Genomic DNA, 22,754 nt, shown 5'->3' on the forward strand with positions numbered 1-22,754 from the left:
TACCCATGGTTTTGGTTGGTGAGGTTTGGTGTTCCTGTGCCTGTACCTGCTCCCATTTAGCAGTGACGTATGGACTAGTCTCTAGGCCCCGCCAAGCCATGGAAACGCCTGGGTTGGGGCTGAAGGGGAACAGAAGATGAGGAGATCTTGGATTGGGACTACATGGATTCCAAGAGGTTTATATTGACATAGTATGAGTCCCAGCATAGGATTCCTAGAAAACTCACAGGTCTGCTCCTATAGTTTTGGGAATGTGGGCTAGTGGTTTCGCTGATCCAAATATTTCTACTGGGTAGGTTATAGCTCACTTTATGACTTAAGGTTGGCTGTCACCATGTACTCAAATAGTTATTAGTCCAGTAAGTACTTTTTCTGCAATGACTCCACATTGCCACCATGGCCTTTAAGCAGCTCTGTTTTCAACAGGCTACCAAATGTACATTGTAATTAACTACAGCTACACTCTATATTAAGAAAAGCCAGTATGAAAAAAATAAAGAATTCTCAGATCACCAGAAGGTGATTATTGATCTTATTAAAAAGTTTCTTCACTTTATTAGCTGGGTAACTGACTCCATGGCTTTCTTAAAAAAGGTAAATACCCCTAGAGCACTTAAGATATGATTTTCAGTGAAAAGTCTCATTTTGGAGAGTAATTTTTAGCAGCATATGTTTGATTCGTCAACTATTAATCACTTTATATGAATGAGGCAAGCATTGTGTTAGATACTAGGGATACAAATATAAATGTCCTGGCTCTTGTCCTCCAAAATATTACAGTTGAATAAGGATGCATCTTGATCAAGGATGAGTAGAATGAGACAGTTCCAGGTACCAATTTCTGTGTTCTCTCTTAAAGTTATAAAATGGAAACAAGGTTTGGTGTGATGTTTAGGAATAGACTTTACTGTGTGTTCTTCCTCCCTCTTGATTCTACCTCTGGCAACCTCTGGGTTTGTCTATGTCTGTGTCTACCAAAGGAACGATTTTCTCAAGGAGATAAAGATCATGTCCCGGCTCAAGGACCCAAACATCATCCGCCTCTTAGCTGTGTGTATTACCGATGACCCCCTCTGCATGATCACTGAGTACATGGAGAACGGAGACCTCAATCAGTTTCTCTCCCGCCATGAGCCCCCCAGTTCTACCTATGGCAATGTACCCACTGTCAGGTAAATAAGCCAGGTCTTCTATCATTTGCTGCGTTCAGGAGACTAGCCTGGGCTCTGAAGATGGGCAGCAGTAAACCTGAAAGTTTGTCAGTGTTCTGGGACAATGGGGGACAACCAAAGGCAGGGGATAATGGAGCAGCTACCCTTTGAAGGAATGCAGAGAGACACATTACAACTAGAAAGGGGATACTGAGGTTTTAGGATGTGTATCTTTCATGGCTTTGTTTCCATAGTCAACATTCCTTTTACTTTTGTATTTCTTTAGTTACACAAACCTGAAGTTCATGGCTACCCAGATTGCTTCTGGCATGAAATACCTTTCCTCTCTTAATTTTGTCCACCGAGATCTGGCCACACGAAACTGTTTAGTGGGTAAAAACTATACCATCAAGATAGCTGACTTTGGAATGAGCAGGAACCTGTACAGTGGTGATTACTACCGGATCCAGGGCCGGGCAGTGCTCCCTATCCGCTGGATGTCTTGGGAGAGCATCTTGCTGGTGAGTTCCAAGCATTTTTAAGCCCTAATCTAGCGCCTGACATGTAGGCAGGCATGCATAGCATACAGAGACAAACCTAAGATGGCAGAGACAAACTCAACGGGCCTTGATGCTAGCTCTGCCTTGAGAGGATTTTCTCAGTGTATTATTATCATTATATCTCTAACACTTGCTTAATTTTGCTAATAAAAGGTAACACACTCAATATAGAAAATATAGGGAAGAAAGTTTACAAAGTACACCGGTAATAATAAGGAATTTAGTATTTTTTTCCCTGTACCCTTTCCACCTAATCATTATTCTTATTTAAGGTATTAAAATTCTTATTGAAAGAAATGTTATACAGACGAATACTTTAACTATATAAACTTCTACTTCCTATAATGCTATATACATATAATGTTTTGTATTTTGTCATTTAGTGTTGCAAAGAAAAGCTGAGACCAATCTAGTTTTGTTCATTTGTGGTTAATGGGTTTATTTCCTGTGCTCATGTTCTTATAGAATTCATAAATTAATTTTGAAATTAAAAAAAAAAGTCACTGCACCCCTTCTCCAAGTTAACCACCATTAATATTTTGGTACATTTTCTTTGAGGGTTTGTGTGTGTGTGTGTGTGTTCGTGTGTGCGTACAACTTCTCCACATTTATTGACTGTCTCGTTATCCAACATTTTGCATTTATGACAGTAGTAAAAAAATCTGTAGTCATTTTCCATTCTGTGATCTGATATGGTCATCCTCCATTTTCACATAACACAGATTTTGCATTAGGACCTGGCCTTTGGAATCTTACTATGTTGACAAGTGAGGAGAAAGTGTATTTCTGTATATATATGTGTATATGTAGATATATATGTATATATATAAAATTTATATTACATAATTGGGATAATACTATGCACATAAAATTATCTATTTTTTACTTAAAATTTTATCGTTAGCATTTTCTAGGTCATTAAACATTCTTTAAAAACATGGTTTTAATGGCTGCATAATATTCCATTGTGTGGATGTATCTTATAATTTAATAACATCTCTATACTTGATATTTAAGTACTTTCAATTTCTTGCTATTACAAATGACACCGTGGTATACAACATTTACATAAATCCCCTACAAAGATCTTTATTATGACAATATACATGAATTGTATATTTTACCATTTCTAGTGGTTAAGTGCTACGGCTGCAAACCAAAAGCTTGGCAGTTTGAATCCACCAGGTGCTCCTTGGAAACTCTATTGGGCAGTTCTACTCTGTCCTATAGCGTTGCTATGAGTTGGAATCAATTCGATGGCAATGGTTTTTTTTTTTTTTTTTTTAATGTAATAACTAGGCATTGCTCCCTCTTGAGGTATTATATGGTGGTATAAAAAGAGGATCTTGGTCTGAATACTAGTTTTGCCATTACTAATGGTCTCATTATCCAGGAGAATTTAGTAAACTTTTCTGATTTGAGCAATAAGGATAAATAATATCACCTACTTCATGCTAAACTGATTCAATAAGAATGCAGAAAGTGAGAGGTGGTCCAAGATGGTGAAGTCGTCACATCCTTCATAATGTCCGTCTTACAAGAAAGGCCCTCAAAAACAAGTGAATCAGATATACATGAAACCTGAGGAACGCTAAGCATCAAAGACAAGACTAAAAAATTAGACTGAGCACCAGGAGGAAGGAAAGACAATACGAAAACAGCAGAAATGGAGAATTTTGGAGCACCGGCACCCTGCTAAGCAAACCTGAGCAGCACAGACATATTGCAACAAAGCAAGCAGCATTCCCAGCCGAAACCCCCACCACTGGGACAGCCAAGCAGGAGCAACTCTGCACTCATGTCCATAGCCAGGAGGAGTGCATCCTGCCCTGTAAAAGTCAAGTGCATGCACCCCACTCACCACGCTCACCCCAGCCCCCTTCGCTGGAGGTATGTGGGCTTGTGGGGTGCCCCTGCCCTCCTCACTCATCCCTCCTCCACACTTGTGAGCACAGTCTGGTGGCTCTCACCACCACCCCACCCCCAAGCCAGGGGCCCACGGTCTGGAGGTGCCCACCCCTTCACCCAGCCACTCATGCTGGAAGCTTATGGTCCCAAACTGCCTTCTGTTCCCTCCAGTCACCTGTGCAGGCACCCTGCTAGCTAAGCCTGCACAGCATGGCCATATTGAGACAAAGTAAGTAGCATTCCCAGCTGAAAGGCCCATTACCTGCTGCAGCCAAGCAGGGGTAACACTGCATTCACAGCCAGAGTCAGGCAGGAGTGCTTCCTGCTCTGCAAAAACTCAGGTACATGCACCCCACTCACCACAGCCACACAACTATTGTGCTGGAGGGATGTGAGCTTGTGGGGTGCCCCCACCCTCCTTGCCCATGCTCCCTCCGCACTCAAGAGCACAGGCCAGCATAAGCCTGATACCAAAGCCAGGCAAAGACACCACAAAAAAGAAATCTACAGACCAATATCCCTCAAGAACACAGATGCAAAAATTACTAACAAAATTCTAGCCAATAGAATTCAACAGCATATCAAAAATATAATACATCACGACCAAGTGGGGTTCATATCAGGTATGCAAGGACAGTCCAACATTAGAAAATCAAATCAATGTAATCTACCACATAAATAAAACAAAAGGATCACATAATCAACTCAATTGATGCAGGAAAGGCATTTGATAAAGTCTAACACTCATTCCTGATAAAAACTCTCAATAAAATAGGCATAGAAGGGAAATTCCTCAACATAATGACATTTATACAAACCCAATAGCCAACATTATTCTCCACAGAGAGACTGAAAGCATTCCTTTTGTGAATGAGAACCTGACAAGGATGCCCTTTATCGCCACTCCTATTTAACACTGTGCTAGAAGAATAGGGCAAGAAAAAGAAATATAGGGCATCCAAATTGTTAATGAAGTAGTAAAACTTTCCCTATTTGCAGATGATATACTCCTATACATAGAAAACCCCAAAGAGTCTACAAGAAAGCTATTGGAGCTAATGGAAGGATTCAGCAAAGTAGCAGGATACAGGATAACATACAAAAATCTGTTGGATTCCTCTACATCAACAAAGAGAACTTCGAAAAGGAAATCAGGAAAACAATACCATTTACAATAGCCCCCCAAAAGATAAAATATGAATCTAACCAGGGATGTAGAAGACCTATACAAAGAAAAATATGAAACACTGCTGCAAGAAACCAAAAGAGATCTACATAAATGGAAAAACATACCATGCTCATGGATGGGAAGATTCAACATTGTGAAAAAGTCAATTCTACCCAAAGCAATCTACAGATATAATGCAATCCCGATCCAAATTCCAATAGCATTTTTCAAAGAGATGGAAAAACTAATCACCAACTTTATATGGAAAGGATAGAGGCCCTGGATAAGTAAAGCATTATTGAAGGAGAAGAACAAAGTAGAAGGCCTCACACTACCGGATCTTAGAACATACTATACAGCCACAGAAGTCAAAAGAGCCTAGTATTGGTACAATGATAGACACACAGACAAATGGATCAGAATTGAGACCCAGGTGTAAATCCATCCACACATGGGCAGCTGATGTTCATTAAAATGGGAAAAGTCAGTCTCTTTAACAAACAGTGCTGGCAAAACTGGGTATCCATCTGTAAAAAATGAAACAGGTCCCATACCTCACAACATACAAAAAAACTTGCTCAAAATGTATCAAATGCCTAAATATAAAACCTAAAACTACAAAGATCATGGAAGAAAAAATAAGGACAACTTTAGGGGCCCTAATATATGATATAACTAGAATAACAAACATAACTAAAAATACACAAACAGAAGGAGATGAACCAGATAAATGGGGCCTCCTAAAAATTAAACATGCTCCTCAAGAGTCTTCTCCAAAAGAGTAAATAGAGAACTTACAGACTGGGGAAAAAATTTTTGGTTATGACATATCCAACAAGGGTCTAATCTCTAAAATCTATAGAAAACATCAATGCTTCAACAACAAAAAGACAAACAACCCAATTAAAAAATGGGCAAAGGATATGAACAGACACTGCACCAAAGAAAACATCCAGGCTGCTAACAAACACATTAAGAAATTCTCACGATCATTAGGCATTAGAGAGTTGCAAATCAAAACTATAATGAGTACCATCTCACTCAGATGATACTGGCAGTAATCAAGACAAACAGACCAACTGAAAAAGACAAATGTTGGAGAAGTTGTGGAGAGATTATAACTATTATACACTGCTGGTGGGAATGTAAAATGGTACAACCACTCTGGAAAACGGAATGGTGCTTCCTCAAAAAGCCAGAAATTGAAATACCATATGACCCAGCAATCCCACTCTTAAGTGTATATGCTAAAGAAATAAGAGCCTGGACACGAATAGACATATGCACACCCACTGTCTTAGTCATCTAGTGAAATACCACAAAGTGGATGGCTTTAACAAAGAAAAGTTTATTCTCTCACAGTCCAGTAGGCTACAAGTCCAAATTCAGGGCGCCGGCTCTAGGCGAAGGCTTTGTGTCTCTGACGGCTTTGGAGGAAGGTCCTCGTTGTCAGTCTTCCTGTGGTCTGCAAGCATCTCGGTGCAGGAACCTCAGGGCCAAACGACGTACTCTGCTTCCGGCACTGCTTTCTTGGTGGTATGAGGTCCCCGTGTCTCTCTGCTTGCTTCTCTCTTTTATAGCTCAAAAGAGACTGACTTAAGACACTACCTAATCTTGTAGACCTCATTAGTAAAATTGCTGCTAATCCATCTTATTACATCCTAGTAACAGGATTTACAAACATATAGGGAAATCACATCAGAAGATAAAATGGTAGACAATCATACAATCATACAAGGGAATCATAACCTAGCCAAATTGACAGATATTTTTGGGGGACACAATTCAATCCATGACACCCATGTTCACTGCAGTATTATTCGTAATAGTGAGAAGATGGAAACAACCTAAGTGCCCATAATGGAATACACACAATGGAATACAATGCAACAATAACAAATAATGACAAATCCATGAAACATCTCACAACATGGATAAATTTGGAAGACATTATGCTGAGTGAAAAAAGTCAGTCACAAAAGGACCAATATTGTATTAGACCACTATTATAAAGAAACAAGAAAAGGTTTACACACAGGAAAAAAAAAAAAAAAAAAAAAACCCAAAAAACGTTCTTTGATGGTTACCAGGGATAGATGGCAGATGCATGTTAATTTTGGTGAAGGCAAAGATAATGCATAATATGGGGATGTCAGGGAAACATGACCAAGGCATGCGAGGGCACTGAGAGGAATGCAAGAACAAAGGGCAACGACAGTAATTACTAAAGCGTAGATAATCCTGCAACAATAATATTAACAAACACTAATTTCCCAATGAATATATAGATATAGCTAGATAGATATGAAAAGAGGTGTGGGAGGGTATAGGGAACACACTCATCTGCAGATATAGGTGTGATGGTAGATATTTCTACAAACATAACTGTAGGTGATGCTTACGTATCAATATAGACAGTAGGGCACATGTGGGCCAGTCAGGGCAACTTCTTGGACATAACCAAACATCTCATGGGATGAAGTTCCTAGGCTTGAAGGTGAAGGACCATAGACTTGGGGGACATTTACACCATTTGGTACAACATAGTTTATAATGACAGAGCTCTGCATCCTACTTTGGTGAGTAGCATCTGAGGTCTTAAAAGCTTGTAAGCTGCCATCTAACAGAAAACTATTAGTCTCTTGCTATCTGGAAAAACTGGTGGCATAGTGGTTAAGTGCTGCGGCTGCTAACCAAAAGGTTGGCAGTTTGAATCTGCCAGGCGCTCCTTGGAAACTCTATGGGGCAGTTCTACTCTGTCCTATAGGGTCACTATGAGTCGGAATCGACTCAGCGGCGTTGGGTTTGGTTTTTTGGTATCTGGTGCAAAAGAGAATTGAGACAACCAAAGGCCCAAAGGAGCAATTAGTCTAGAGGACTAATGGACCACATGAACCACAGCCTACACGATCCGGAGATCAGAAGAACTAGATGGTACCTGGATACCACTATCTACTGGCTGACTGGGATCACAACAGAGGGTATCAGACAAAGTGGGAAAAAAATTGCAGAACAAAAAATCAAATTTACAAAAAGACCAGTTATTGGTCCAATAGAGACTAGAGGAACCCCTGAGACTGTGGCCCTAAGACACCCTTCTGAACTGGAACTGAAGCCATTACTGAGACCACCCATCAGTCAAACCATAGATAGGCCTATAAAATAAACAACAATAACCAAGAGGAATGTGTTCCTTAGAACAATCTATTATACAAGATCAAAAGGGCAACACTTGTCCAAAAACAAAGATGAGAAGGCAGGAAGGGGTAGCAATTCAGGACAAAAGGAAACGGGGAGCCCAGGATGAAAGTGGGAGGAGGGTAGGCACATTGTGGGGAATGGAACCACTGTTACGGAGCACTTTGTTTACAGACTATCGAATGGGAAACTAACTTGCTATACAAGCATTCACCCACTGCACGATAAAAAATTTAAAAAATACAGAAAATATTTAATGCATGTCGATTACATCTGAATCTCACTGCTGGTTTTTAAAGTCCACGCTTCAAGACTGCAGCTGTCACTAAACAGGGAAATGAGAGTCCTGGATTCACCATGAGACTTATTCCAGGCACTTAAACCAGATTACATTATCTCCAACATAAAAAAAAAAAAAAAGGCATTCTAATTCTGCTTTTCCCAGGGGTGTTTTCTCAAAGCTACTCTGGAGCCTAGAGACTGACCTTCTGACACTAAATTGGAGAGTCAGGTACCTTATGGCTGCTTCCCTTCAGCCCTTGGGTCTCATCTTCCAGGGAAGGGACCTACATTGAGATCATGGGGATGAGAGAATGGACTGTTCTTGGGGCCAAACATCGTGTTGTAATTTCTAGATCTTCTATGCATATCTTGGCCATTTCAGGGGTATACCTTGGTCAGGGGAAGGGGGATAACTCCAGATTATGAAAATCTAAACTAGTCTTGCTGTGCACAGGTCATTCTGATTTTCCCTCATTTTCCTTAAATAGGGCAAATTCACTACGGCAAGTGATGTGTGGGCCTTCGGGGTAACGCTGTGGGAGACTTTCACCTTTTGCCAGGAGCAGCCCTATTCCCAGCTGTCCGATGAACAGGTCATTGAGAATACTGGAGAGTTCTTCAGAGACCAAGGGAGGCAGGTAAGAACTATTGAGAATGGATGGATGTGGGCTTGGGTACTCTTGGAGGAGAGAGAAAGAAAATCCTGATTTAGCAGCATCAGCCTGAGCTGGAAGACGAGCTGTTTGGATGGTAGTCATTTGTCACTAATTATCTGAATCACGTGAAAGACCAAAGTCCCCCCAGGGGCTCATCAGACCTCCTCCTGCCACCCCCCCCCCATCAAAGTTAGTAGGAAATAAAATCCACAATCTTATATTTTATCTATTTCTTGATCTCAACTGTGTGGTTTGTCTTCCTGGTTCAATATATATATATAAGAACAAAAATATAAGCTTAAAAAGTGACTAAGAGATTTATGGGCATTTGTTTAAATGGCACCTTAATATAAGACACGGTGTTGACTTGGACTATGTAGCAATGTTTCTAGACTTGTATATCCAAAGATGGGTCTACTGCATCCTGGATTAACTGCTCCTGGAAGGCACCTCTGGCTTCTCAGGACTTGCGGAAAGCTGGGTTTCCAAGCTCACAAGGAGTCCCAATTCCTAGCCAAAATACTCCAAGCTTTCTTTGGGTGGCTCAGTTTTTAAAGTTCCTGTGAGGTCCGAGATTTAAAGCTTGCTAGTCGCTGGAAAAAAAAAAATCTTTTTTTTTTAGTCGCTGGGGCCCTGAACTTTCCCAAATTGGCCTGGCTGCAGCGTTCCCTTGGAGTGTGGCTTCTCAGGCAGGAAGATGACAACAATTGGGGAGGGAGAGAAAACTCTTGCAGAAAATAAAAAGTGAATCTTTGGTGCCTCTAATTAATCCACGCAAGGAAGAGACAAGGAAATAGCAGGATATAATGCAATATTCAGATTGGAAATAAGAGGGTGGTCCTGGAATTTAATTCTAAATATTTTACTATAGACATTTTGGTAGCAGGTGGTTTAAATCATCAATCTTGAATATGAGGTAATTGCTTTCTTACTATGGTGAAGGGCAAATTTACTCCAGTGTGCATGAAATAAGAGAGTGGGCCAAGGACAAATGTTTGTTTGCTTTTTTTTTTTCCCCTAGACTAACATCTCAGTCCACGGCCACCCATAAAGAAACTCATGGCCAATAGAAAATAGAAAATTCAGCCTTATTCACCATAGCAATGGCCCCAATTTGCGTATATTCTGGAACTGTAGGCAAAAAGAGGAATGTTTTAGTATCCCTGAACTTATTATTTAGTGACTGAAACCCTACAACGAAAAAAAATGGTTATATGAGGCAAAATTGGACTACCAAACATTCAGCATGTTCTTTTTTCCCACTTTATGTCCATGGTCTGCTTTGCATTAAAAATATTATTGATATACCTTTTTACTTAGCACAAAGAGTTACATATTAATTATTCAAATATTATGCTATTCAATTCTACAAGAAGACACATTGCAACATTCTAGTGGAAGTTTTCTTTTAATTTATTTTTAAATAATCAGTTTAAAATGGTCTACCATTTTCACCTTCACTAAACATACAGTTCGATCAACTACCACACAGTTAAGTATCTGAGTCAAATATCTGAGTAAAGCCAAGGTCAAAGCAAATATTACCATTATCCACTGAAGAAACTTCTCACTCATAAGCGTAAGTATAAATTTTTCTCAACAAATTAGTAAATTTATTGCATTAGCTTATTAAACATAACATTAAATGTATTATTACATTTTAAATTACTACTACCTTTTATCATTAGCATTTCAGTACTCAAGCTTCAAGAGTTTGACAGAGTGTGGGAACAGCAATTTCTCAGCACTAGCAGCTGCTAGGTTGACTGTGTAGACACTAGACAACACATGTATGATCTAATTCATTTTCAAATTCACAGTTAACAATATCACCAATTTATTGCACATAGCAGATATAATGCAGAAGAAACTTCAAAAACATGAGTTCTAGGAGGAAATTCATACTTAGGAGTTACAACTTAGGCAAATCTTAAATTCTTCATCTTCAACTGAAAGTACTCGGAAGTCTGTAGCAATAATTACAATTTTTTTTTTATATGTACTTGACATGTTTGCTTTTATCTTCACAAGATGTGAGGAATTCCCTGATAGCACTTTTCTTGAAAGCTTGTAGCTCAAATGAAATTAAATAACTAAAAATAGTTTTTAAAGCTTATTTTGTTTAATGTTATGAAAAGTAATGAAATTCTATAAATGTAAGATTAAGCATGAAATGTAATTTCAATTAATTGCCAAGTTTAGAAGATTCGGAAAAATCTTGATAATTTAACATTTAAATTTTATTGACATCTGTTGGCTCAAAATGGATAGAAACAATATTCTTTCTAAAGTTACTGAATACACACCCCAGAAAGTTTTAAGTTTCACCAGCAGTATATTACTTATTATCCTGTACCATCATTTTACATGGGTAATATTTTCTTTTAAATGGTTGGTATCTTATAGCCATACTCATTTGTAACGTACAGGGTTAAGGATTGTCAGATATCATGAGATATTCCAGTAGCAGTCAGAGTTATTTGCCTTTTTTACTTGTTAATTAAGAGTTGATACCCAGAGGGAATAAGCAGACTCTGGGAAAAACCCAGCTTATATGATGATGCATGACGTAGCTAGTGCTGGGGTGGAAGAAGGCAGGGGCAGAGGGAAGTGGCTAATGTTTACTCAGTTGCAGATATTGGACCAACAAAGGCAACAGATGGTTCCATGGTTCAAAGAGCATGGGACGTTCAGGTATCATTCAGAAACCTGTCAATGTATCAGGGTCTTCAGAAATGTAGGTAAAGAGATGACAGCAATTGATTGTGGGCAACAGGAGTTCTGACCTGGTTCTATTGACTTGGTTGTCCATAGAATAGCATTTTGTTTATGGAAGCTCTGAAGGAGCCCTAGTGGGGCAGTGGTTAAGTGCTGTGCTGCTAACCGAAAGGTCGGCAGTTCAAACCCACCAGCTACTCTGTGGGAGGAAGATGTGGCAGTCTGCTTCTGTGAAGATTACAGCGTTGGAAGCCCATTGGGCAGTTCTACCCTGTCCTATAGGGTTGCTATGACTTGGAATTGACTCAACAGCACCAGGTTTGGTTTTTGGTTTGGTTGTGAAAGCTGTGTATATTCATCTATGATCCAGTCAGTGACTGGGAATTTCAGAGTGGAGACAAATAGAGCCTTAGACTGGAATTTGGGGCAAGGCTATGTTGCTGTTGTTAGGTGCTGTCCAGTTGGTTCTGACTCATAGTGGCCTTGTGTTCAGCAGAACGAAATGCTGTCCGGTCCTGCGCGATCCTCACAATTGTTGCTATGTTTGTGCCCACTGTATGCAGCCACTGTGTCAATCCTTCTTCTTGAGTGTCTTCTTCTTTTTCGCTGACCCTCTGCTTTACCACATATGATGTCCTTCTTCAGGGACTGGCCCCTCCTGATAACATGTTCAAAGTATGTAAGGTGGGGTCTTGCCCATCATCACTTCTAAGGAGCCTTCTAACTGTACTTCTTCTAAGACAGATTTGTTCCTTCTTTTAGCAGTCCATGTTATCGATGGGGTAAATGTACAGATGCTGGTATAGAATGTAAATAGAAATTCAATTTCCTCTAGACAGGGCCAAACAGAGGAGGAGAGCACAGAGAAAACTATGCTTAAGAACTACATGGGCACGTCTTATAATCCCAGGAGCTTCATCTGACTGAGATTTTATTCCTGTCAAGGAGCTGGGGCAACTAATATACTTCTTGTTGCTGCCATATTTGATTCAGCCAATATAAGCCTCAACATAGGTGGGCCTTCAGGAAATACTGCTCTGGAGAACTGGAGAAGAAAAAACCAAAAAAGAAAAAAATGCCAAAACAAAAACAAACAAACAAAAAAAAAAACACCAAACCAAATCGTTGCTGTCAAGTCGATTCTGATTCATGGAGACTCTACAGTGCACAGCAGAACTATCCCACAGGGTTTCCATGGAGTGACTGGTGGATTCGAACTGCTGACCTTCTGGTTGGCAGCTGAGCAGGTAGCCATTGTGCCACCAAAAGACAAAGGAAGAGGAAATAGGAAAGAGATTGACATAATTTAGAGCTCTCGTGAGTAGGGATCGTTTCGGTTTTCAATTTATGAAAGTGAGGAGGGAGTAATCAAGCCATGATGCAATGACCCTTCCTTTTTTCTCCTCTTCTTAATACTCTCTTTTTGTGTTTGTTTTTATTCTCCAAAGACCTACCTCCCACAGCCTGCCATGTGCCCTGACTCTGTGTATAAGCTGATGCTCAGCTGCTGGAGAAGAGACACCAAACACCGCCCCTCGTTCCAGGAGATCCACCTTCTGCTCCTTCAACAAGGGGAGGAGTGAAGCCGTCGATGCTGGCAACATTTCCACAGCCCTGGTCCCCCTCACAAGACCTACCATTCACCCGTGCCGAAGCCACTCCATCTGGACACTTAACGGACCTGAGAGACTGAGGCTTGTTTGCTTTGTGTTCCTTCTGTCCCTTTTCTTCCCCCACTCCACTCCCCAACCTCATCCCCCAACACTATATCCTTTTTTTTTTACATTAAAGAACTAAAAAAAAAGCCTAGGGCAGAGAAAATCTAGTAAGTCTTACTTGATATACCAAGATGTTGGCTAACAAAGGCTAGAAAATTCAGATAATTTATAAAGCTTAAATATGCTTGTGTTTATAAATGTGCAGATTCTAGAATATTTTGTTTTCCACGTCACTCACTCTTTAAAACGTATTTTCAGAGAGAGACACTTGAAAGATACTAATGTCTGGGGAAATGTGAGATTAGGTTTAGGGAAAACGCTTGGTAGGTGTGGAGAATCTGGGGAAACTGTATTCAGCAACTAATCCCGGGAAGTTTCCTAATTTGGCCTCTGGGCAAGTCTTTGAACATCTCTCTGCATTTCCGCAGCTTCTGTGGAATGGATGTTTTGTTCATTCGTGGGCAAGGGTCCAGGTTGGGGTCCATATATGAAGTATAGAGGATGTGGATAGGAAAGAGTGTCTGCTATGAGGCTGTATAAAGGAGAATTGTCATTTATAAAACAAAACAAAACAGTACTCTATGCGTGGAAGGATCCTTGAATAGAGAATGCATGTAGGACAGGAGGTCTACAGAGGCCAGGTAACAGGTATGCTATTCATTTGTGATGTCTGCAGAAGGTCCTTCTCTTTGTTTTGCTCAGACATTTTGAAGTGTGTTTTCATGGGAGCCTACTTTTTGAATCAGTAAAGAGTGGTGTTTTGACATCTTTATCCTAGGGCTCCTGGTTCATCTTCTCCAAATCTTCTGGCTCTTTTAATGGATGAAGTCTTGGTGGGCATCATGGGCTGGGGGCTGAATTTTTTAGGCATAAAAAGCTGAATGCCATGTACAGTAGGGAATAGGTCTGAGTGTCCCCAAAGTGTCGACCTAAGAGCAATGGGGAGAAGTTACAGGGTGACTAATTTCCACTCCCTACAAAGGAAAACACAGCCAGAGTCAGAGTATACAAGGATGAATGGGCTGTCTCCACAGATAGAGAGACGTTTGTCACTGAAGACATTCAGATATAGGCTAGAGAACTATGCAAGAAAGATGTGGGTTTTCAAACACAATATAGATGGTTGTATGAGATGGTATTTAATGTCCTTCTAACCTGAGAGTCTTTGATTTCAGAGAGGCAAGGAGTGAGCACGATGAGAAAAGTCAGCCACTGGTACTACTTAAGTGTATACATGCTTCTGCCACCTCCTCAGAGATGATTTTACCACCAGAAAAGAGCATGAGGCTCTGGTTTCTTTTCCTCCAGAACTCATGGAAATGGGTACACTGTCAAGCAATAGTTCCCTTAGAATGGAAGCTGAGCTTTCACACTCTACAAATCCTCAGATTCAATGGGAAGCAGGAGAAAAGAACCCTCAATTCCTGCTGAAGAGAAACAAGAAAGGATTACAGGATAAACTCCCTAAACTGAGAAGAAATAGTCTTGAGCCTTAGGTCTGCTTCTGTTGCCCTCTCCCAGTCCACCTTCTACACAGTCTCTCAGGAACTTGAGTGTTTCTCCCTGTTCAGCCTTTAGCATTACCCAGACCACTAAAAAACAGAAGCAAAAATCCCAAGTCTCCAAGATTCATTTTGCAGACCTGCAAACAGCCTTTCCTCAGAGTTGTCCTATGACTCTGGGCTTTATTTCTTCCCAGGGCTAACTTTAGAGACACTATTAGTTTGGGAGTTTTGATCTTATTTCTGCCTCAAGCCAAGTGTGTCATCACGGGCAAGTCATGTTGCCTCTTTGGGCTTTTGTTTCCTTAACTATAAAATATAAAATTAGGTTAGACAGTCTTGAAGTCTCTTGTAGCTCTGATATGGGTAAGCGCTCCCTGGACAATTGGATTTACAGCTGATGTGGATTCAGTTATCTGGCCATCTCCTGCCTTGCAATTTTGGTCATAGGTCAACAAAAGAGATCGTGGGGGGAAGTCACTGTAATAGTAACACCTACCATTTATGCAGTGCTTTTTTAAAGTTTACCAGGTGCTTTCACATACATATGTCATTTGATAACATGCAGGGCCAGGCATGTTCTCTTATACCTTGGTTCCTGCCATGCTCTGCTTTCAAGATAAGTATTGAAGTCACTAGAATTAACAGGACTTGAATCAGGCCCTGCAGCCTATTCTCCTTTATCCATATACTTCTAGGAGGGCTACATCCAGACCATGCCATGACTTCTTACGTGGCAAGAGAAAATGATAGCATGTCCCCTTCCTTTGCCCACCATCTCCCCACTTATTTCTTTTTTGATTCTGACTCAATTCACTACACCGCATGATCCAATATAAAACAAATCATGTTTAAAGCGAACTTAGTATGTCTGATGTCCTTGGCCTCGAGTCACAGAAGTAGTCTGTTCCAGGTAGCTACCAGTTACGTATTATCATGTATAGTTATCCTTTTCTGGGATGAAAAAGGCTTCAACTTCTGGCACTGAGATCTTTGTATTACAGACACAGGTTTAGCTTGTAGCCTAGTCATACCTACAGTGTTTAGCTGCACAGATCTAAGAGACCCAAGAGATCTTAGTATGTAGAAGTTAAATGTAGCTCAGAAGTTAAAAATTATTTGGAAAAGAGGTAGGAAAAAGGGTGGAAAAACTGTGGGGCCTTGTTACCTTTGTAATAAGTCAACCTCTTCATGATATATGGGAAAAACTGTTACATCCAGATTTTGTTTTTGGATCGTCAGATCTAAATTTATACTTTTGCTGGTCAACGAGATTACAACTAGGTCCAAATCTTGGTGAGCTGTCCAGGCACATATGTGAACAGAGAAGATGTGGAATTGAAAGAGGCTCCCCCACGGGGAAAATACTGAGCACCTGTGTATTCTAGACTATTTCAAGTGCTGAGGATAATGGTGGTTAAGAGGAAATCAATTCTGCCTGGACTGGCCTTGGTTTTCCAAGTGTGTTTTGGAAACAAAGGCCAAGAAATGGGGAATTCACAGTAGTTCATGAAACTAAGTGTTTCCTTCTTTTACTTCTGTTGATAAATCACCTTCAAGTGTACAAGACTATAATGAAGAGCACTGTGTGCAAGTGAAGTGAAAAAAGTGAATAAATGAATGTGTATACTACTGAATTGGAAGGGGGGAGGGGCTAGAAAGGAGGCTACATGAAAGAGGTAATGGAGAATGTACCAGAAGGACGCAGGAAGGCCAAGCAAGGTAAAAAAAAGGACTAGCCAGAGCTGTTGGGAATCCGTTCTGAAGCACGACAGCAGAGGATAAGAGAGGGTAAGAAAAGTAAGTGTCTTGAAGGATAAATATGGATGGAGAAAGAAGAAATTCTGGATGATGGGTATTATAAAATATTAACTGAAAAATGGTAAGTCAGGAACAGTCTATGGAATAGAAGGGAGATTTTCAGAGTTTTTAGAAAGAGAAGTCCTTCACGGATATAAAACCCCATAAGCAACCACCAGGGAATGACCTTTTCATTTCAGAGGAAATGAGTTGGAGAGGCAGGCTGAGCACCTGTGTATTCTAGACAACTATGAGTCCTGGGGATAATGGTGGTTAAGGAGAAATCAGCTCTGTCTGAACTGGCCTTGGTTTTCCAAGTGCTGCTTTGGGTAAAACCAGGACTTAGAGATGGGGAATTTATGGAAGCTCATGAAACTTAGTGTTTCCGTCTTTTGCCTCTGTTAATAAAATCTATTTTCAATAGATTTTTCTGGGCACAACACTGTTGTGCCCACAGTGGCCTCAGGCAAATATTGAAACTGTAGGCTTAAGTCAGACAAGGCTAAATCTTGTTTGATATCTGCACAAAGAAGTATGTGCCATGTTGGAAACATGTGTTTTCTAGTTCCCCCCAGGCTTCCCACAAGAAAGCCACGATGTGGGTCTTCACCATGTGTTTTGAGTAAAGGAAAAGAGGCGGAGTGTTTAAAAGAGGGAGACAGATGAAGATGTTACAAAGAAATATGCTAAAAAAGAACAGCATCTGTTTTGCCCAAAACTATAAAAAATGAAGAAAATTACCTTTAGGGCTCAGATTACCCCAATATATGGCTATTAAGTCTTTGATTCTAAGTTGAATTTATAGGCCTGGAATTTTCTATCTTAGTCTTTTCAGTAAGACTTTGAACCTCTAGCACTGCATGTGGTCGACCCCTTAGTATTTCTGGAAGACATAGATCCTGATGTATGCTGGAAAATCCTGAATTTTAACTTAACATTCTCATAGGAACAGATAAATGTCATTACCACTTGGTAAATGCCTTGAAATGCTGTATTGAGAGGAAAAAGACTGGACTAGCTAATGGTGATTCGATGTCTAGCATTTTGAGTTATCTGCTACAGTTAGTTGCATTACTTGTAGTGACTAGAGGCAGCCACTTGTGGTGGGTAATTGTTTAGTTACTGGATACTTTTGTTAAACTTGTTATTTTGACATGATTTAAGACTGCAAAGGAACTGCAAAAACAGTGGAGAGTTGCCTGACATTTCAACCAGCTTTCTCCATCAAAAACATCTTACATAACCACAGTCCGATTTCAAAACCAGGATAGTGACATTGTTACAATACTCTTAGCTAAACCACAGACATTCGGTGGCTGGATTATTTTAATAACACTTGCTGATTTATAACCTGATCCTCCTTGGATACAGAGGGAAGGGCAGTACCTGGGCATAACTGTATAAAATTCCAAAGAGAATACATCAAATTAATCTGTTCCTTTTTCAGTGGGCCATAGCCTACCTCTGCTGTTTCTAAATTTTCTAACTAGATTGGCTATTTGGCATCCGAAACAGTCCAAGAACAACTTCCGGGAAATCAGACTGCACGAAAGATAATAAGACCTGCCCGTAGTTTTCTGGGTAGAGAACTGGGTTAAGAAGAAAACTCTAGATTGTCCTGCAGTTTCTAGAAGTGAATATGATTTGTAGTTGTGATCAGGAGAGGACTTTAGAGTAAGCTAGTATTTAGGTCAAGAGCTAGGTGGCTTCAGGGATAGCTTGTCCAAGGAATCTAGTGTAATGGTATTGACCCTTAATGGGTTAGTGATAACCATTTTCAGAATATTAGAGAAGTTTCATTTGCCTAAACATCTATTTGTAAGTGGAAAAACAACCATACTATTGGACCAAATTAAATACTAACACAGCAGTAATCCGGGCAGAAGCTGAAACTCCAGTTTTGTGGCCTACAGCTTTGAGTTTTGTGACAGCAGTTCTAAGCTGCCTTGTTCAAGTCACAAGGTTCTAACTCGGTTCACCACTGCCTACCCCATGTCCTGTAAAGTTTCTGGCACATAGTAAGCACTTGATAAGTATTTGCTGAATATTGTCTCTTCATGTAATGAATAAAAGACAGAAACAAAAACTTGTTATCCAGCGTAACTGGGGGTGAATTGAGGAAAAGGTGCTTTGTTGTAACCTGGAGGGTTTACTTTCAAATCGGGGAGAAGAAAAAGTACCCAGACTCATGCCTGGGTATGGACTTTCTCCATTCGACTATTTTCTGATGCTGAAATTGATTTATGGAGATGCTTCATTCTTTGAGGTATTTAGATAGCTACACAGGGTGGTTCTCCATAGGACACCCCATCAAGAGCAGGGACCACATTCCGGCTCTAAACCCAGCCCGTTGGAAACAAGCTATCTAGTTTCTCCTGTGGACACCTTACCTTGTCAACAACTTCTGGGACCTCTGCAGGAGAAGCACCAGAGTCCAGAGCCAGCCTGTGTCACACACATTCACAACAGCATGTAGAGGAAGAATTTGCAAAGAGACTCATGGGGAAGCATAATGGGATAAGGTTATCACTTTCAGTGAAAAAGATGTTTTCTTGAATAGAGGCTTGAAAACAAGTGAAACTGCGGAGGTTTCCTGCAAGCATACCAAGAGTTTGTAACCTAGCCTATCCATTTTATGTCTTTTACTACTCATGCTATTCTATTCCTTTCCCCTGTTGTCCGGTAACTTTTTCCCAGGACTGAGTTTCTGATGCAATGTGGTACACCCTTACTGTGAGGAGGGAACATCTGGGCCCTATTTTGCAGGCTTTGAAGGATGATGTGTCCTGTCAAGGGTTAAATAGCAAACTGATTTCATTTCTGCTTAAAGCTATCGTAGTCGTTCCAAAATAGAACACATACAAATCGTCTGTATTTGAAAAAGAAACGTGATACTAATTGTATATGTTCTTTTCTTTATTTATTCTCTGTAAGTCTGTCAGATGAGAAATTGTAAATAACAGTGATTAAAGAAACATGCTACTGATGGATGGCTTCTTTCTGTGCAAACACCACCATTCTGGACTTTGTTCCCATTATTGGCCACCTCTTAGGACAAACGATGGGGCTCAGTTATGAGGGGGGTGGATGCCTTATATATGTATGTAACAGAGGGCTACCTACATGGGCTTAGAAGCCCTGGAAGGAGCCCTGGTGGAACAACAGTTAAATATACAGCGGCTAAGCAAAAGGTTGGCAGTTTGAACCCATCTAGCGGCTCCATGGAGGAAGACCTGGCGATCTGTTCCCATAAAGATTATAGCCTAGAAAACCCTATGGGGCAGTTCTACTCTGTCACATGGGGTCACTATGAGCCAAAATCGACTCAACAGCACTTAACGATAACTCATATATTAGTTTACTGTTTACTAGAAGAAAAGCATCTTGGTCTCCGATACACCCAAATACACGACAGGCTGGGGTTTTATGTCTTCCTATTAGTCCAGTTATAGAGACTCTGATCCAGAGTGAATTGGGGATCCTTCATTATTGTGGCTGTTACACAGTTGTCTTATTTGTTGTACAGAAACCCCTTCTAAATCCAAACATGGCCTCAGACTGCCTGCACATATACAAAGCAACAAACATTATGACCAATCAGAATACAGAATGTTTTCATAATAGAAATTAGGATCATGTTTCCTACCCAGTCCCTGGAGAAAAACTTTATATTCTTATTTTTCTGAAAAATATAAATGTAATCTTTCAGCTATGACCATGATAAGTAAGGGAATAGACAGATTCTCCCAGAATAACCAGGGGATTCAAGAATGCACACTCTGACCCCCATGGTGTGTGGTTTGATTCCAGGACTAAAGGCCAGGGATTCAAGTGGCCATGTGGTACGAGTGGGGATGGGGAGAAGGAAGTGCAAAATAACAGGGAGAGGAGGGACTGTATGAGGCTGTGAATGGGGTTTTGGGCAGTGGGAGGAGGGTTGGTGAAGCAATAGTTAAAGCTCTTGGCTATTAACAGAAAGGTTGGTGGTTTGAACCCACCAACGGCTCCGCGGAAGAAGAGACCTGGCAATCTCCTCCCTTAAAGATTACAGCTTAAGAAACCCTATGAGGGCAGTTCTGCTCTGTTCTTATAGGGGTACTATGAGTCAGAATGACTTGATGACATACAACAACGATGGGTAGTGGGGGTGCCCCTGGGTGGTGCAAACCGGTTAAGCGCTCGGCTACTAACCAAAAGGTTGGCAGGCTACTTCTGAAAAACCAGCCATTGAAAATCCTATGGAGTGCGGTTCTATGCAGTTGTACTCTGAAACACATGGGCTTGCCGTGAGTTAGAATCCACTCAAATGGCAACTTTTAAAATTTTTTTTAGAATAGTTGAAAGTGGGATAAATGTAGGTGAATTCCACCCAAATATTAAAACATTTTTGTTTATTTAGGAATCTAATGTTCAAATAAGGAGCCCTAGTGGTGCAATGGTTAAGTGCTCGGCTCCTAATCAAAAGGTTGGTGGTCAGAGAATCCCTGATGGAGCAGGAGAGCAGGGGGATGCAGACCTCAAGTTCTCGTAAAAATACCAGGCTTAATGGTCTGACTAATACTAGAGGGACCCTGAAGGTCATGGTCCCCGGACCCTTTGATAGCCCAAGACCGGAACCATTCCCGAAGCCAACAATTCAGACAGGGGTTGGACTGGACTATAAAACAGAAAATGCTACTGATAAGGAGGGAGCTTCTTGGCTCAAGTTGACACATGAGACTATGTGGGCAGCTCCTGTCTGGAGCCGAGATGAGAAGGCAAAGGGGGACGGAGCTGGTTGAACCGACAAAGGGAATACAGGGTGGGGAGGAGGAATGTGCTGTTTCATTAGGGGGAGAACAGCTAGGACTACATAGCAAGGTGTCTATAACTTTTTGTATGAGAGACTGACTTGATTTGTAAACTTTCACTTAAAGCACAATTCAAAAAAAAAAAAGGTTGGTGATTCTGAGCCTACCTAGTGGCTCTGCAGGAGAAAGACATGACAATCGGCTTTGTGAAGACTACAGCCAACAAAATCATATAGGGCAGTCCTACTTTGTCACATGGGGTTGCTATGAGTCAGAATCGACCCCACAGCACCCAGCAACAACAACAATGTTCAAATAATCAGGTTTTATTTATATTTATTTAGAATTTTACTGGTATAAGAAAAACCAAACCTGTTGCCGTGTAGTCAATTCTGACCCTATAGGACGGAGTAGAACTGTCTCATAGGGTTTCCAAGGAGCAACTAGTGGATTTGAACTGCTGACCTTTTGGTTAGCAGCTGAGTTCTTAACTACTGCACCACCAGGGCTCTGAGAGCATAAAATAAATATTTTTAAATGATTATAATTTTTTTTAAAGAAAAGAAACCATAATTAAAAAAAAACAGAATAATATGAAATAGAAAGTTAATGGAAAACAAGCCAAATAGAACTTACTAGAAATGGAAAAAAACAGTTTTAATAAATTATTTGCTAAAATTGATGAATTAAAATAGCAGAGTAAGACACAGCTAAAGAGACATTTAGGAAACTGGGCAATAATTCTGAAAAAAAATCACCTTATCAGCAACACAGCAAGAAAAATATGAAAGCAACCATGGCTAAGAGGACATAGAGGAAAAAACGAGATCGAATATACCCCCGGTAGCATTTCCAGAGGAGAATAGAGAAAGAATGGAGGAGGAACAATATGTAAACAGTGTAATGACTGGGAAATGATCAAAACTGAATAAAACCCTAATTCTTCAGATTGCATAAGCACCCAGAATCCTGAGAAGAACAAATAACAAATCCACACCTTAGGCACATGGTAGAGAACAGTGAAGATATGTAGATAAATATCACGAAGTGCCATAGTTCTAGGAAGGACAGGTAAAAAAAAAATTATTTTTTAAGACAAATCTTACTAGGCTAGTTGGTATCAGACAAATCAAAACCTGTAGGATAGTCAAACTTCAGAACAGATTATCTCAGTCTCGTATTTTTCGGGGATCATTGTGGTTCATAAATAATTAAAACTTTGGGAGACCATGAAGTAGGTTAAAGTATTCCCAGTAGTTTGGTATATGACGTGTTACTTAAAGTGTGGACACCGATTGGTGAT

General features: G+C 40.3%; 1 protein-coding gene across 3 annotated transcripts in view; it reads left to right on the forward strand.

The window, feature by feature from the left end:
- The window catches only part of DDR2 (discoidin domain receptor tyrosine kinase 2), a 238,348-nt gene extending 218,687 nt beyond the window's left edge, over positions 1-19,661 (forward strand). For all 3 annotated transcript variants that reach the window (XM_049881090.1, XM_049881089.1, XM_049881091.1), the window contains 4 exons: positions 981-1,172; positions 1,438-1,672; positions 8,756-8,905; positions 13,090-19,661. In XM_049881090.1, the coding sequence (XP_049737047.1) occupies positions 981-1,172; positions 1,438-1,672; positions 8,756-8,905; positions 13,090-13,224 (712 nt within the window). In that variant the 3' untranslated portion in view covers positions 13,225-19,661. The remainder of the gene's footprint in view (positions 1-980; positions 1,173-1,437; positions 1,673-8,755; positions 8,906-13,089) is intronic.
- The last annotated feature ends 3,093 nt before the right edge of the window (positions 19,662-22,754 follow it).

This window comes from Elephas maximus, chromosome 3, assembly GCF_024166365.1.
Source record: "Elephas maximus indicus isolate mEleMax1 chromosome 3, mEleMax1 primary haplotype, whole genome shotgun sequence".
NCBI classification, from domain to species: Eukaryota; Metazoa; Chordata; class Mammalia; order Proboscidea; family Elephantidae; genus Elephas; species Elephas maximus.